This window comes from Protopterus annectens, chromosome 11.part0 (genome assembly GCF_019279795.1).
Source record: "Protopterus annectens isolate FY-2018-M chromosome 11.part0, PAN1.0, whole genome shotgun sequence".
NCBI lineage: Eukaryota > Metazoa > Chordata > Ceratodontiformes > Protopteridae > Protopterus > Protopterus annectens.
Window position 1 is genome coordinate 310443083 of NC_056745.1, and position 18106 is coordinate 310461188.

At 40.3% G+C, this 18106-nt stretch overlaps 1 protein-coding gene across 1 annotated transcript in view; it reads left to right on the forward strand.

Moving 5' to 3' along the window:
* LOC122814939 (cilia- and flagella-associated protein 54-like) overlaps positions 1 to 18106 on the forward strand; it is a 437893-nt gene that overhangs the window by 242638 nt on the left and 177149 nt on the right. The window contains exon 7 of the mRNA XM_044087199.1: positions 3308 to 3414. Within this exon, the coding sequence (XP_043943134.1) occupies positions 3308 to 3414 (107 nt within the window). The remainder of the gene's footprint in view (positions 1 to 3307; positions 3415 to 18106) is intronic.

Here is an 18106-nt window from a genome sequence, read left to right on the forward strand (position 1 = left end):
ATTCGTGGTTGGTTTCATGTAGGGGGCGTGTGTTTTTTGAATGTATTTAAAAACTGAAACTACAAATGATTCTTTTCACTCTGATGATGCCCAGCTGTTATGATGGGTGAAAGTGCTAAGTGAATTTGTTTTTATTTTCTTGTTTTTTGGTTGACTCGAGTGCTCGGTCCAATAAAGTCTTTGTTTGTCCTGGAGCTGGTTTGGTTCACTATTTACAGGCATCACAGTAAATGTCTCCAGTAGGTCCAAGTATGCATTGTGAACTTCTTGGGACATAGATGATGACCTATAGCTAGTTATGATATGGTACAAGATTTTGTCTGAGGTGATCTACATGTGGAGTAATTCCAGTGCATCCTAGAGGTATACATCTTAATGATGTATGTTGAGACACCTCCTCCTTTAGCCCCTCTCTGTACAGTTACTGGTGTAAAAGTGTGGAAGGCACAGAAACATTACTCTGCAAGAGTACTCTCTACCACTTTAATCCATGTGTCTGTAACTGCACAAATGTCTAAATTTTCAAGTGTGAAGAGGGGTTTGAGGGAGTGTATCTTTTATTTAGGCTCCTGACATTGAGCAGTAACATCCTGAGGTCCAGTTGAGTTGATTTTTCTATATCTATAGGTTTGTCAGTTTGGCTTTGCCTAATAAGGCCCTATGACACTGGATAACTTTTTAACCATTATTTGAAATCCTAAAGGGGCCAGGTGCAAACCATTCTTGGCAAAGGAATGTGATTTGTTAACAATGTCTTTCCAAGCTGATAAATATTGTATCCCCTTAGAATGATGTCTTACTTTTTTGTATGACTATACAACCAGCTGGTTACTTCCATACAACATCTTGAACAACAATACAAAACTTATCATTAACCCTCCATCATCTTCTGCCTGTTCTATAAAGTCATCCATAATGTCTGTCAGTACATTAAAACAACAAAATAATTCTCCTGGGTGTTTTCAGCCTGAAGGCTTGCGTTCCTCTTAAAACATACTGAACAAATCAGTAGATCTGCATCAACTTGTTTAACTAGTAAAGCCCAAGTCTGCGGACGTCATACGTCTTTACTTGATAGTATCCTCTAATACCCCCATATATAAATTATATAGTTTTCCCCCATTGTAAGTGAACATTGCCCCATTATAAGAAACTGGCCTCCCAAAAGATCACATTCCTCCACTCTGTACCTCTGATAATTATTTTCCCCAAAAGCCAGGAAACAGTTCTTTCAGAAATAGACATTGTAGACTGCATCCAAATACATAGCCAAATATATATGGAGAAGGTTTACTTAATGGGTGACAATGTTAGTCTCCCACCAACACTGGTTGTTGTGTCCTTTAGCAGTCCCTGATGGTATAACCTGCAAAACACCAGTTACAAATATAATCTTATATAAACTACAAAATTACAGTTATTACTACAGTTTTGCAGAGATTGATCACTTGTTGATCATTAGTTCATTGTCAAAGTGTACAGCTGGGAAACCATGACACTAAAAGGAAAACTACAACAGGTGTCCTATATGCTGTAGAAAAAAATCACAGAGCTGTACTTCACAAGTTGGGGTCTATATCACTTCAGTGAAAATTCAGTTCAGCAAACGGCATTTTCAGTTCACTTACATCAGAACAATTGAAAACAGCTTCCTCAGCATTAGTGAAATACAAACAGAACCAAATGACAACGCTGATCCCCTGTGTCTTGAAACGCTCCGGATACAAGGAAAAAAACTCAGATTAATAAAATACAATTTATTGACCAAAGTTAAGTGCTTTCAGTCGCTCGTATGCGAGCTTCTTCAGAACTACAAATAAAACCATTAACACTTCTCAAGCTTAAATAACTTCTTTGGCACCAAAAATTACACCATTTAAAGAGATAGCCTTAAACTGCAACTTCCAATCTAACAGTTGCCAAACTGTTGAATTAATGTACTACAAATATCATACAGTAATACATGTAAAATATCAATAAAAATAAAAGTAATAATATGAATTATGAATTTGTTTATTTATACACCTAAAAGATTATAAAAAGTGTATATTATAAAGTAAATGAATCTTATAACATTGGTTTAATACTTATAAAATCGTTTATTTATAGTTCTGAAGAAGCTCGCATACGAGCGAGTGAAAGCGCTTAACTTTGGTCAATAAATTGGATTTTATTAATCTGAGTTCACTTACATCGAACATGCCATTCATCGAACTGTTCATACTGAGATCACAATACAATGAGGATCAGGAAATTTGCCCTTCCCTCACTGTAGTGAGATTTTGGAGTTGGTATATATAATTAGCAGGGTGGTGGTGGGCACAGACCCCACAAGAGCAGATTTCAATGAACGGCACTTCCAATGAAATGCCATTCACTGAACTGTCACTTTGCTGACATGATATAGAACCCACAGGCTGGGCAGTTTTGTACTTTGCCATTCACAGTTGTGAAATGTTGCTGCTAATTTCCTTCCAACTGCATTATTAGACTTGGAGTTTTGAACAAGCACTGTAAAATCTGTAAACAGCAAAAATTTGCACTTCAGAATGGATTTTGTTTGCCAATCAACTTAATAGCAGTACTTTTGGGGGCAGGTGTAGAATTTATTGTTTGTGGAGTTTTACTTTCCCAGTTTTCCAGCAGCCCTGTTTTAATCCCAACAACTTTTAAAATTAAACTATCTCGTTATTTGTAGCGCACATCAGTCTGAGTTCATCAGGACTTCCTCAGTCCTCATAACTGGTATTTCTTCACATAAAAAATAAATAGCTACACAATAAAATAAGTAAATGAACAGCAACATAAATGGCCTATGGCATATATGTTCAAATTAGTCACAGACAGCTGTAGTGCCTTGCTACTGTGTTGGCCATGGGCCCCCTAATGATCTGGGCCCAGGATGGCTAACCAAATTGTCTGTATTGTAAGCCACCACTGCTTTCAAATGTTGGCTTCATTGCTACAAAACATCAACAGCAGAAGGCACCAGAACTGTATAGGTTTTTCCTTTTTAAACATCTGTTAAGAAATCGGAGTCAGAACAGCTAGTCAGCTTATAAAGGAAAAGTTGCCATCTATGAAGTAAGATACAGCATTCAATTACAAATGTGTAAGTTGTGTTCTTTTCCTTCATTAATTAATATAAAAATTAAAGTGTGTAGTATTGCTATCTCTTTCATTAGTACACCATCAAAGAATTGTAGACACCTTTTAAATAAGAGTGATTTTGTTAGGAAAGTGCAACATAACATAAATATCAGTGTATTACTGTTGATATAATTTCTGATAATTTTTTTTTCTGCAGGTTTTACTACTATTTTATTACAGCACTTATGGTGATATTTTGACCAGCATGAAGATGTATGATCCAGATGATATTATCTGTGGCCAAAAATGGATCCCATTTGCTAGGTATGATACAGAAAAAAAATTCTCGCATATTTATAACAGTCAATGTTAAATTTATTGCATGTGCTGATATGGTCTACCAAACAATGGGGAGTTTTAACAAGAAATAGTAACTCTGGAAAAGACTATGAAGAAACTGTGAAGATTGGGGAAAGATGGGCGAATGCTGCCAGTCTAGTCAAATGGAATTTGATACATAATTCTATAATTTGTATAAATAAATGTAAAATACAGGCTTGTGTTTTTAAATGAAAGAAAACACTGTAAAATGTGAACTTCAAGATTGTTGCGACATTGCCATCTGCTGTAAGGAAAACCAAGCCAAGCATTTCAAATGTTCTTTGAAGTTACAATTATCTAAAAAATGGTGCCAAAGCGGCTAGCTGAACACATTCTTTCTATTGTCTTAACTTAAGGAATAATTGCTAGAGTGTACATGTGAAATGTCTTTTATTGTTGTAGTTTCCTGAGCAGGTATTAGCTTGCTAAATAATGCAGTTTGTTTGCCTGGGAACTTCAGACTAAGTGTCAAGATGATGTAATGTGAATACTGAGAAAACCTAAGTGTCAAAATGATGTAATTTGGGAGAGCCTTAGCAGAGCTGTTTGTTAGTGTTTTAAAAACTATTGTTCAGTGAGAGACTGAAAGCATTTTGTCTTGGACCATCAACCCAGCACTGCTTATTATGCTCTTTATGTATGTAAGTAGGATTATAGCACTGTGTTTTCTCTTAAGATTAGCTAAAGATTAGAAAGATAGATTAAGTGTTTTTCTTTGACATCAGACATGTCCTACTGTATTGTTTTAAGTTTCTGTGTGATCTCTGAACTCTTAGATATATCTGTGGTGTAGTAGTATTGTCTTGTGTTTTAATTATTTACCATTAAATATTTTAAAAACCTTTACCTGTGGCTGGTTTGTGTAGCGATAGGCTCTAGAGAACATTGCATATTTATAGAGTTTATCATAATAGGCCACTCTAATAAGTCTTAGACTGAATAGTCACATTACCAATTGGATAATAATATTGCACAGTAATAATTGGACACCCTTTCAATGGCCTTTGGGTAGCTGATAATATTAGCTGGTGGTGGCAGAAATTACTACCATATAGTCTTGGTAAAGGGGCACAGCTAGAGAATCTGTGTCAGACTTTCCCAGGAGTGTCTGTGAAGTTGTATAAATACTTATCTCAAAGTGCGGGTGTGTGTCAGCTATCTGGGCAGGGACACGAAGCACTAGTTGGACAGAGAAGGTACTGAAGGTTAGCTTGCCAGCTAGGCTGAGATCTGGACCCTATAGCTGTGCCAGTGGGGAGTCTTATTGGGGACCTGGAGAGCAAGGGAGCAACCAGCCCCAGACTGACTGTGATCTCTGTGTGCACTTAAGGGAAATTGTACTTTACTGTGTGTATTAGTTATCATTTCCTCTTCTAGGAGACGAGCTCCCTGGTGTTGGTGGTGAGGATTGAGGCTCCTTGATTGCTGGGCCAGGGCACAGTCGTCACAGAAACAATATTCAAAGTGATTATCACTGGAAAACATTGTTATGAATTGTTATTTGCAGGCTGCAATGTAGGCCTGTAGGATTTTGGTTTGCGTGTGGAAGGTGAAGACTTAAGGGAAAATGCATGCCATCCTTCTTTATACTGTAGCAATAAGGGCACAACTGGTATACTGCATTAAATTACAGAATAAAAAAAGAGAGCGAGAGTAAAGAACTAACTTGTAAAAACTATGCAGCTGAGATAAAAAATACTAATTCGGTGTCATATGGGGTTTAACTATGAAGCAAGGCTGACAGTAAGCATATACACTTTGGCAGAAAGTATGGAGCAGGGAGAGATAATAAGGACTCATAGTATATGGGATAAAAATAACAGTGCTGCTGAATTTTGCAAATGCAAGCAGTGAGTGATATTATCAAATCTTTAAAATGAAAATAGCCTTCCATTTATTATTCACTTCAGGCCAAATCAAGTAGTATTTGTCCTGACTCATATGCATCATGTGATCAATTACAGTTGAGAAGGTCTTTATCTCAAAGACACTTTTAACTAATCAGATGACATCTTCAACAAATGTCATATTTTTCAGGTTTTGTTATAAAACTGCCATTTGAATTTACTGCCTCCAGTGTTTATGGTTTGCCAAACTGCTGTTGCATGTATGTCATTAGCGATGCACTATTGCACTGTGTGGGTAATAAGCAAGAATAGCTTTGAGAGTAAATACTTTCCTTTTCTTTATGGTTGTATGACTGTTGAGTTATATTTAGTTAAGAGGATTGTATAGGACAGCTTGTTTCATTTTTGTTTTCAGTAAAAGTACATTTTCCATTGAACATTTCAGTTTCAGTTATTTTGTTTTGTCTGTTAACATTTGAATATCTGATATTTGATTTGAAAATATGAATCCCTTCTGGGACTTCCTGTTATGGTAGACACAAGTTAGCAGCAGACCTAGGATACTCCTCTCCCTCTTGCAGTTACCTCAAAGAGTTAAACTCCCATCTGAAGAAAATAAATGCTGTCTGAAATTGAGCATAAGAGTTTAAAGTCAATGATTGGATACTAGAACATAAGAATACTAAGATAAATAGAATATTTCATAAGAGAGAACTCAGTGAGGACTCCAGAGTCTGTCCAAATGTTTCTTTACTGAAGAGCAACAGCAAAAAGAAGCTGCTGACTGAGCAAGCAGAAGAAACCACCCACTGGTTTTGTCACAACTAGGTAAGGTTAAAACCAAACTTGATAATTAATGATAAGGCAAAAAAAAAAGAAAATAGACATAGATTACGTTCCGTTGGCTTATTCAGAAGCCATAGCCAGTAGTCAAGGATATGCTATGAAATTCCATATGCATGACAGATGTGCAGGAAAGAGTGGAACATCTTGAATCTTTAATTTTAACCATGTAAGCATGAGATCAAAGAAATAACTGATTATTTGGAGTTCCAGAGAGGACAGAGCAATTGGTCTCAGATGGCTTTATTAAAAACCTGCTTGCAGGATTGACCGGTCTGTCAGAAATAGAGCTGACAGTTAAAAGGGTGCATCAAGTGTATGCACCAGGAATGGGAGAGAGCCACAAACATCTCAAGCACTTAGTTTAGTTTGCTTCTTTTGTCCTGTGGGCAAAATACATTTCAATTCTCTGGAAGCCTGGAAGTATCAGGGAATGTGAAAGACAGCTGATGTTAGTGGAGCAGAATTTCAGTGGAGAGACAAGGAGGAAGTAAAAAACTGTGTTCCATTAATACAGGTTGTGCAAGGTAAAGAAACTAAAATAAAGAAGTATTTACTTTGCTTATATTAAAGCATTGTTTTCCTCTGGAGCATGTACATTCCTGGGTTCCTAAAATGCTTTATAGAGCAATAAGCAAATAGCTGACTTCACTCAGAAACATTGGAGTGATACCAGAATGACGTGAATAACTGAATTTTGTGAGAGTTTTTGATTTTGAGACACTTGGGCAGTGTGGATTGTTCACTTTGTGTGTGGTGACTCATTAACCTATTGAGTAATCTACACTGTGCTGTCCATAACTCATCTGAGAGGTTGGGATCAGTTAGTGCTAATAACTCTGACCTTTCACATCTTTTAAGATTTAGACAAAAGAAGCTCTTTTTAGGAAATATTTAAGTGGACAAATTTATGATGATATTAAAAAAAATTAATAAGGTCCAAAATGGATGGGGGAGTTCTAACCACATTTGAGGACACAATAATTAGTTTGAGGTGAGTACTGTAAATTAAACTATATAGAGGTATATAGAGCTACCATATAGGTGGCAATCCACTGAGCACAGAAAAAGTCATCAGGGATCTGGGGACCCAGGTTGACAGTAGCCTTTCGTTTGACACTCATGTTGCTAAAGTAGTTAGGAAAACCTTCTATATCGCCCACCTGATCATGAAGGGATTCACATCTAGATCAAGGGAGGTCATCATCCCCCTGTACTTATCACTCATTAGACCTATGATTGAGTACAATGCCCCATTCGGAATGTATCTGACCAGACACCTGCTGCAGCTTGAAAGGCCCCAAAAGTTCCTCACCAAAAGGATAAAGGGTCTCAGAAATATGTCTTATGCTGCCCGACTGAAAGAACTCCAGCTCTATTCAGTCTCATACCGCTTGCTCAGAGGTGACCTGTGCCTGACATATAAGGCCATGTCAAACCCAGATTTGATGAATATGCTTCACCTCAAAAATCTAGATCCCTCAGAACCACAAGGGCGGAGACTTAAACCTTGACACGGTTATAAATAGAACGTGCTGGAGGGACAGATTCATCACCCAGAGACTCCCTATGCTGTGGAACAAAATCCCGGCACATGTGAGGCAGAGCACCTCTCTGGCCTTGTTCAAGAGGAATCTTGACCAATGGATGGGAGATCGCAGATATACCCCAGGGATTACTTCAGTGTCACTGCTTGACAGAGGCACAGCAAAATGATAGGCATAGTTTTTATTCAAACTAAAGGGGTGGCGAAAGCCGCATAACTATGGGCTAGGCTTATAAATGCCCTTGGGCAGATAGCCTAGTATGAACCTATGAACCTATCAGCTACTAGAACACCACCCAGAGCCATGATTTAACTGGCCACTACTTCCTCCAAGAATGACAAGTGTGGTTCTCCCTTGCCTGAAAAGGCAGGCAAACAGAGGATGTTTCTGACTCCAGAGTCTTAGCAGCTTCTCAAGGAGCAATGCCAGAGGGATCGAGAGAACTTGATGAGTGGTCTGAGGTACCTAAATTGGCCAAAGCAGAGTCATTCATCAGCACCTGAGACAGTGAGGAAACTGCCTTAAAGACCAAAGACTCCCATAAGACCGCTTTCTTTTTCTTGCAGTTGGGGAGGGAAAAATGAAGAGCCTGAAGCCAAGTCCATGCTCTAGTCACAAAAAAGTGCCTAATTGCCTAATATGTGGGTAAAGGAACTTTGAATAGTTGTGAGCCATCTGACACAAATTTTAACATTTTGAGGTAAGCCTTTTAATGACAACCCCAAAATCTCAAGTCCAAGTCCCTAGTTTTAATTTTTAACAAAAGGATATAAGTTTTTCACAAAAAAAATGATTTTGAAGCATAAATGTCCCAAACAGGGAACCTGACAAACCTTAACAATTATGGGATAATACTTTTACTGACAACCACTAAAAACAATCTTCTTTTTCTTTTGGCTTTTCCCGGTTAGGGGTCGCCACAGCGGATCATCTGTCCGCTCATGATTGGCAGTGGAGTTTTATGGTGTCGAGTTGCCAGCTCGGCATCCAACCTTCCACAGAAGGTACACACACGTACACCTACTGCATGTCTTTGGGAGAAAACTGGAGCACCCGGAGGAAACCCACACAACCACAGGGAGGACATGCAGACTCCACACAGAAGGCACCCCAGCTGAGAATCGAACCGGAGAACCTCTTGCTGTGAGGCGGCAACACTAACACCTGCACGACTGTGGCTGCCCAACCACTAAAAACAATACTCCTAGCAAAAATAGATAATTTTGTATAGAAACAGTAAACCTTTCTTAAATTTTGATAAAGTTGAAAGTTTTCCCCATTGTGGTACTTATCTCCTCAGTATTGATGAAGCACTAGCCGACTGTTGATCATTTGAGGCCCAGAAGAAGAGAGTGGGCACTAGCAAAAATGTTGTTAGCACTGAGTGAGCTACTTGCAACCCAAACAGTCCTTCCATTGTGGAAGGAAGTGGTAGATGCTAGAAGAGCTTCCTATAGCGTAAACCAGGACTACACGTTTGTAGTTTTTTTGTATGTTTAAATTCCCTTAGGAGTTACTTGTGTTATTAAAAATGTACATATATATATATATATATATATATATATATATATATATATATATATATATATATATATATATATATATATATATAGGAGCATCCACTTGTGTGAAGTTGAATACAGAACTCACAGACACCTTTGAATTTTACAGAGTCAGGGTGCAAAGATATCAACTGCGCCAGCTTTTGTTTACTCTTTATTGAGAGCCACTGGCAATAGTGCTTAGGAGATAAAATAACGGGATTTATACTGGGATGCTAAGAAGCAAAATCTGTGTCATATGTGGATGATGTCTTGTTTTTTTTTTTTTTTTTTTTTTGCAAGACTGTGACAGTCATTTAGATGAATTTAGTCAGATATCCAGATATAAAAATAAGGGTCTATGTTATAACAGCGAACGATCAAAAGATCGAATGCTATTATATCGACACAAAAGAATGAAAGCAAAAAAGAGCAAACAGCCAGAACAGCAAATTTTTTCCCAGGGAAAAAATTTGCTGTTCCCAAAAAAAACACACTAAACACTTAAATATACCAACTCCGAGAAAGCACTACAGTGCCAAAAATGGCAAAGTGCCGGAAGCGTTCAAGCGACTTCTTTCCCAGGGAAAGAATTCGCTTAAAAGCCGCTTCGACATTTTGCGTTTTTGACATTTACAGTTCGATGAAGAAGCATTCGACATAATGCATCTTCGTTCTTCTGACAGGAACCCAAAAATAATATAGCTAAGTTGCAGGCAATTATGGATACGTACAAGCCCTCACATGTTTTATTATAAAGATTTCCCCAGTTATGGAAATGTGAAGGTATTAAATATTTGAGGCTTTATCTAGCCCTGAAATTAGCAGAGACAATTAGAATTTCCTGTGAGAAAGTTAACAGCAAGTGCTGAGGTTTGATTAAGACATAGAGAATGATGGACCTAGGCCAGGACCATAGGATTCAAGCAATACAGATGTTTCTGTCCGAAGATGTACTGTATGCCTTTCAAGCATTGCCCTTATCACCAATTAGAGTGTTGTTCCAGTTCTTCATGATGCAAGCACATGATACAGTCTTTTATTTGGGAGAAAGAAAAGCTGAGAGTGATGTGGGATAGGTTATTACTACCCAAAGATGCACATATAGGAGTAATTTGTTGGTGTCATTACTGATGTGCTGCCCTGTTAAAAATATCTTGTTTGTTGCAAGAGAAGCTGATAGGACAAGATGGGAGGAATTAGCACCTCCCTTGAAGAAGACCCAAAAACAGTACTGGTACAAAAAAATGTGTAATCTCTCAGGTCTCCTTGGAGCAGTAGTGGAAGCTCATTAACTGGTTATCAATTTGGCTGCAGATAGAAGGATGCAAAAGTTTGTTGCCTTCCATAACAGCAAGATTTTTAGAAGTAAAATAGGTTTCTTCATGTAATGAGTTGGTCAGGCAAACATATTGATATTGGCCTGAATGACACTGTTTCAATTTCAGTTTTCAGTCTGTTTTTATTTTTCAGCATGTTGGCACGCTGCATTTTGAGTTCTGACATTTCAGTTGAGACCCTTTTCATGTCTTCAGAAAATACTAAAGTACAATGAAATCCATCCCCTTCTATGGCATTGCAGTGCTTTTTTTGTTTTTTATGACTATTTTTCCTACTGTGCTGTTGCAGTGCATTTTTGTTTTCTTCAAAAAGATTTAATTTAGTGGCTATAATTGTAGAACTCAAACTGTGCACTAGCAAATTTAATTTTTTCTTTATTATTTGATGATGATTATGAGGGTCTATGTCAAGTCTTCGAACGCTTAAAATTTCGAACGTTACATGGTCGAGACCAAACGTTCGAAATTTTAAGTGTTCAAAGATTGACTTTCAATGGCGTCGGATGGTGCAGATAGGGTCTCAGAGTTGGTATATTTAAGTAGGGGGGTGTGAGGGGCGCAGCCTGTTAAAGTGTGTTTTTCTTTTTTTCTTTTTTTTTTATGTGATATTCGAACATCCAAATGTCGAACATTTGGTCTCGACCATGTAACGTTTGACATTTTGGATGTTCGAATATTTAACATAGACCCGATTACGATAAGCAAAAAGCAACATTTAACAAGGTGGTCTCATTCGACCCCCAATTAAATCCCAATTTATCACTGTTTGAATGGTTATGAAAAAGAGATATTAGATGGTTGCCAATGCAACTCATGTTTCAGAATGTGACACAGGAAGAAAGTAAAGTACTACTGGAGCTGTCTAATAATACGAATAAACAAAATAGAAAATCACATAAGGGGGTGCATCACTGCAACAGATTATGTAGATTATATTACTAAGATTCATTCCTTGTTATGTTTCAATCGTTTTTATGAAACACCATCTATGAATGAACTTAATTTAGCTTATAGGAAAATAGATGTCTATTTGAATGAACTGCTGATTAATAATCTCATCTCATGTCATATCAAATGATTTATTTCATTGTCTAGCAGTTAAATATCCATTTATGTCATTAACATTTGGAATTCCAAACAAATACATGCATACATACATACATACATACATACATGCAGATATTTCAAGCATGGGCATTAATGCCCTTCTAACCTGCAAATATACCATAAAAGTTGTTCCCATAATAAGCGTCCAGGCTCTTCTTAAAAATATCTGAACTAGTGCTTGCTTTAATATAATTAGGTAGTCTACTGGATGAATTAGCTGCTCTGTCAGTGAACCAATTAGTACACTTTTCATTCCTATAGAATCTTTTACATAGGATGTTTGATGATTCTGTACTACTTTTTGATAACCTCAAACATTCTCAGAGGTAGTTGTCTCTAAATGCCCTATATACTCAAATACGGTCTCCTCTTAAATATCTGTATGAGACACTGTACAAGTTCAGATGTTTTAGTCTTTCATAATAACTTAAATTTTCACATCCATGGATGCCCTTGGCCTATTTCTACTGTATTCTTTCCAGTTTATTCATTCTTGTTTTCTTATAAGGTCTCCATATTGTTATTCTATACTGAAGTTTAGGTCTAATATAACTAACAAGCAATGACTTCATCATTTCTGATTTCCTAGACTTTATAAATCTTTTTATTACAACATATAATTCTATATAATTCAATAACTATCAATGTGGAGTTGTTAAATCTCGCCGTTTATTCTCACTGATGGGTTCAGAGCTGATCTTCGGCTCCAACACGGCTGACAGCAAAGCTCAAGGTTTGCCAGTAGCTTGAGACCAAGCCCCTTATCCCACAATGCACTGCTGGAATTACCTCAGATCTAGTTTGCCGCGGCAAAAGAGATTTCTGTGATCCAGTTAGCTCGGACCATTTTGATAAATTGCAAGTTTAAAAAAACTTTTTTTCTTCAATTTTTGAGAGATTATTCATAATTAGTGTATGTGTGTGTGTTTCTTGTTAAAAATAATAATAGTTTAAAGTAGGTTAGTTTGTAGTGATAGTGCCCTGTGTTGGCTTGTTTTTCTTAGTGTTGGGCCCTTTCTTAGCCCTATTTAGTTTAACATTTTTTTCTTGTTCTTACTATATTCTTTAGTGTGGGCTTAGTTAGCCCTGTATTTAACCTTTACAGGTTAATTTTGTAGTGTGTCTCTTATAAAATCTCGGATGAGAGAGAAAAATCTCACCCCAAATCGGAGTTTAAGAAATGTCCAGATTGTGGACAGAAAATGTCCGTCATGGACGGACATGTTCAATGTGTTTACTGTATGGGGGCTAAACACCTCTAAGATTCCTGCAGTATTTGCCACTCTTTTTCATCTAGGGTTCTCTTAGAGAGAAGGAGAAAACTCATAGATAGGGGGTTGCTGCATGATACTTTTTCTGAGGCGTTGGGTAGCCAGGAAGGTGCCAGCACTTCTTCTAAATCTTCAAAATCTTCAGATTCTAAACAACCAAGAAGGCAAAGAGATCAGAGGGTACAAGGTAATCAGTTCCACAGTCCTCGGAACCCAGTGTCCCTTTGGTTCGGTGCCAGCTCCCAGTCTTGAAGCCGGTTTCTGAGGTTCCCTCATCTCCTCTGCTCCAGTCAGTACCTTTGGTCTTCGGTCAGCCACTCTGATATGGACATGGATCGGCTAGTACAGAAGCTTCTACGGGCACCCGGACTTTCTAAATTGTTGTCGGCCCTGACCACTTTGTCAGAGCCGAAGACCATTGAACCAGACTTGACTACTCCTCCTCCGAGCAGTACTGGACTCTCGGAGCCGAAGGAGCCTGAACAGATGCTTGTCGAACCTACGGAACCGAGACCTGCACCAGTGTTATTGGTTCCATCTACTCGGACAGCCTCAGCACCGACCAAGGACGCTAGGAGCCGACACTCTCCTGACGGGTCCGGGGAGGATAGTCAGACCTATTTGTCGGTGCTGACTCTTCCTCTCTGGGCTTCGGCTCGGATGAGCTCGGCTCCTACCTCGGGCTCAGAGCCTATAGTTTCGGTGCGGGAGGATCGGACGGCCATGGTGCTTTCGATGCCATGAGGACACTCCTGCCTCCTAAGACATCGTCGGCACCAGTTCGGGCTTCCTTCTCCCCTCAAGCTCCTGTGTCCACTTCTACTTCTACCGGTCCCCCAAAGCGTAGAGACCCTGAGCCTCTAGTGGCCCCACAGGACATCCCCTGCTCTTCTGAGACCTCCCCAGATCTCCCCACTGAGGAGGTACCCAGGAAGAGACTGTGCAAGAGGAGGCACTTAGACTCCCCACAGCAGTCTTTGACATCTGACACGGACTTGGATGAGTCAGAAAGGTCCCCTCTATCCCCCTCTGAGGATATCTCCTTTGCGGAGATATTAGAGATCCTTAGTCAGAGGGGAAATTGGCAGTCCAAAACCCCTACTCAGGACGAGTCAGTGCTCTTGAAGACTTTTGAGTCTCAACCTTCCACTTCTTGAGTGTCTCCGCCTTACGATGAGCTCATGGAGCTGATCTCTTGTAAGGTGTGGGAGTCATCGGAGGCCATGGAACCTGTCCCTCGGAAGCCAAATAAGTTCATCTCTGCCCCGGTGGACAAAGCATTTTTGACCAAAGGAGTGCCTGTTAATGCCATGGTGGTAGCTGCAGCCACCAAAAAGGAAGTGTCTGAAACATCCGCATCTATCCATCCTCCTAACATAGATACTAGGATCATGGATAGATATGGGAAACACATGTTTAGTTCAGCGACTTTTTCTCTGCGATCACAGAACTATTTAACCCATTTTATGAGACTGCAAAGAGATCTCCTGAAAGAGCTAGGAGATACTCTCCAGGGAACGGTAGCTGCAGGGGTTGCTGACAAAGTCAACACACAGCTCGCTACCCTAAACTCGGTTGTAAACCAGTCCATGCGTCTCATATCTTATGCAGCTGATGGTTCAAGTAGAGCCGCTAGTTCAGGCATTGCTCTGCGGAGACAAGCCTGGACGCGTCTCTGTTCCTTTGCAGAACCCTTTAAGTCTTCCTTTATCAACACCCCATTTGATGTCTCATCACTGTTTGGGCCTAAAGTAAAGGAAACTTTAACCAGATGTGAGCAGAAAGGCAAGACCCTATCTGCCGTTGGAGTCCATTTTTCTGCCCCTACTCGGCCCTACCCCAAGGGCCCTAGGGGAGGGAAAATGTGGTTCCCAAAAAGCACATGGAGCCTTTTAGGACACTTGTGGAGAAACCCCCTCTAGAGGCAGAGGAGGGGCTTATAACGGAAGACAATGCCCATGTGGCAGAGGGGGTCCACAGCAACAGGGTGACAGAGGCCAGTTCTCTGGTCAGCACTACCAGTGCTCCTGAAAGGGGGCCCGGCTGTTCGGCTCTGGAGGCAGTCGGGGGTCGCTTGTCTTTGTACCCAGAAGCCTGGCTAAACATAACATCAGATACATGGGTACAAAGCATCATTTCCAGAGGATATTTCATACCGTTCTCTTCTCCACCTACTCCTGTAAGCAAAATCCCAGATGTTCCACCCAATCTCAGGGAACAAGCAATCGTAGAGATCCAAAAATTGCTAGAAAAAAGAGTCATCCAACCAGTCCCAGCAAACCAAGTTGGATTTGGAACTTACTCAAGATTCTTTTTGGTACCAAAGAAAACAGGTGACTGGAGACCTATCTTGGACCTCAGCAGACTCACCCAATTTGTAAAGAAAGAGAAGTTCCGAATGGTCACGCTTCAGTCCATTCTTCCCTCCCTAGGGAAAGGTGACTGGATGTGCTCCATAGATCTCAAGGACGAGTACTATCACATAAAGATGAACAGATGCTCCAGGGGTCACCTGCATTTCCCGCTGGGAGCCAATCATTACCAGTTTCGAGCCCTGCTCTTTGGTCTCACTACAGCCCCCAGGGTGTTCACCAAATGCATGGCAGAAGTCACGGCTCACCTGAGGCGTCTAGGATTCCAGGTGTTTCCATACCTAGATGACTGGCTCCTCACTGCTACCACCAGGCATCAATTGACTCAGGCAACACAATATACTCTGACACCCTGACATCAGTTAGGCATTACAATCAACTTCGAAAAGTCTGCCTTATTACCATCACAGCATACCATTTTTATAGGACCAGAGTTAGATACCTCAACCACCACTCTATGTCTTCCAATTGAAAGTGTCTCACTTCTTCGCCAACACGTTATCTCACTGGTGTCAAAGTACAAAGCTACAGCAGCAGAGGTCTTGAAGGTACTAGGTTGATGGTGGCAGCAATCCTGGCTGTACCACTCGTAAGGATGCATATGCAAATCCTTCAATGGCTTCTCTTCGCTCAGTGGTCCTGCCAAAAGATACCGATGCACTACATGATTCTCATCACAGATTCTTGCAAGAGAGACCTTCAGTGGTGGTTGACATCTCTTCATGTTAAAATCGGAAGACCCTTTGTTCCACCCCCCCCCCCAGTAGCCACTGTGACCACGGACGCTTCCCTGATAGGGTGGGGGAGGGCATTTTCAGGGAAAGACTGCCCAAGGCACATGGACGGATCAAGAGTCACATCTGCATATCAATGTTCTGGAGTTGACAGCAGTACTTCTGGCATTGCAGTACTTTCAGGACTCTCTTCCTCTAGGAACAATTGCAATTCAGACGGACAACATGTCAGTGGTCTGGTACTTGAACAAACAAGGTGGAACCAAGTCTTACCCCCTTTGTCGAGAAGCACTCAGGGTATGGCAATGGGCTGTGTCATCCCACCGTTTTCTGATAGCAATGCACATTCCGGGGAAATGCAATGTGATAGCGGACAAGCTAAGCAGGGCAATACTGTTGCCTCATGAGTGGTCTCTCAACCCATGAGTTGCAGATCTGATTCTCCGCAAATGGAGCCAGCCTTGCTGTGACCTCTTTGCCAGTCGCATCAATACCAAATGCAGAAGCTACTTTGCCCTAATACCACCTCCGGGACATTCCCCAAGAGACGCACTCATACACGATTGGCCTCTGGGTCTCCTATATGCATTTCCACCTATTCCATTGATACCCAAGGTTTTACAGAAAGCAAAGTCACTGGGAAGGACAGTTATCCTCATAGCTCCCTACTGGCCTCGACAGATTTGGTTCCCCTTCCTTCAGCATCATCTACTGGAGGATCCATAGATCCTGGACCCAGTTCCAGACCTTCTGACACACCCGTCGAGGACCTCCATCCTTCACTGCAATCCCTAAAACTGACTGCTTGGTTAATCCACTTCCCTTAATTGCCAGGCTTCATTCGCTCTCAGATGATACAAGACAAATCCTTTTGCCTTCTCACAAGCCATCCACCAGGAAATTGTTCCACAGTAAGTGGAACAGGTTCTCAACTTGGGCAAATATACAGAAAATCGACCCTTTCTGAGCTCCTCTATTGTCCATTTTAGAATTTTTGACAAATATTATTAAAGAAGGAGCAGCAGCTGCCACAGTTCAAGTCCAGTTAGCCGCCATATCAAATTTCCCCCTTGGATTCGATGAGTTGAATGTTATGAGCCATAAGTTATCTAAGGCTTTTCTTAAAGGTGCCTTTCACATGAGACCTCCTGTCAATATTCCTTATTCTCCCTTGAATTTGAATTTTATGCTGTCTCAAATTATTCTCCCCCCTTTCGAACCAGCATCTTCTTGTGATCTCAAATATTTGTCCTGGAAGACTATATTTCTGGTAGCCATTACTTCTGCCCGCAGAGTGTCAGAACTTCAAGCATTATCTGTTAGGCCTCCTTACATGATTTTCCATGCTGATAGAGTATCTCTTAGAACAAACCCCTCCTTTTTGCCTAAAGTCTGTTCTGAATCCAATATCAATCAGGTCATTGAGCTGCCAGTCTTTTTCCCACCCGCTCTAACAAATTGGAATACATGCTGCACAAACTTGATGTACACAGACAGCTCAGATTTATCTTGACAGAACTAAGGATATTAGAAAATCAGATCAACTTTTTGTATCCTTTTCAGAAGCCAGAAAAGGTAATCCAGTGGCTAAAACAACTTTATCTAAATGGTTATCAGATTGTATATCCTTTGTTTATGCGAATGCTAGCATGCCACTGACACACAAACCTAAGGCTCATTCTACCAGAGCTGTTTCTACGTCTTCTGCCTTTCAAGCTAAATTGCCTCTTGACAATATTTGTGCTGCAGCCACTTGGTCTAAGCCTCATACCTTTATCACACATTACAAAGTAGATAAGGCTTCCAGGGACAGGTCTTCCTTTGGTTCCCTGGTACTGAAAAACGTACTTCCATGAGCCACCCAAGATTGAGGGTGCTAGGGACGCTACCCATAAGTGTGAATAAACGGTGAGATTTAACAGCTTCACATAAAGAAGTTATGTACTTACCATATCGTTCCATGTGAGTTGTTTATCTCGCCTTTATTCTCACGTCTCTCCCTCCTTCCCCCTCCTGGCTGACAGTTGACTTAG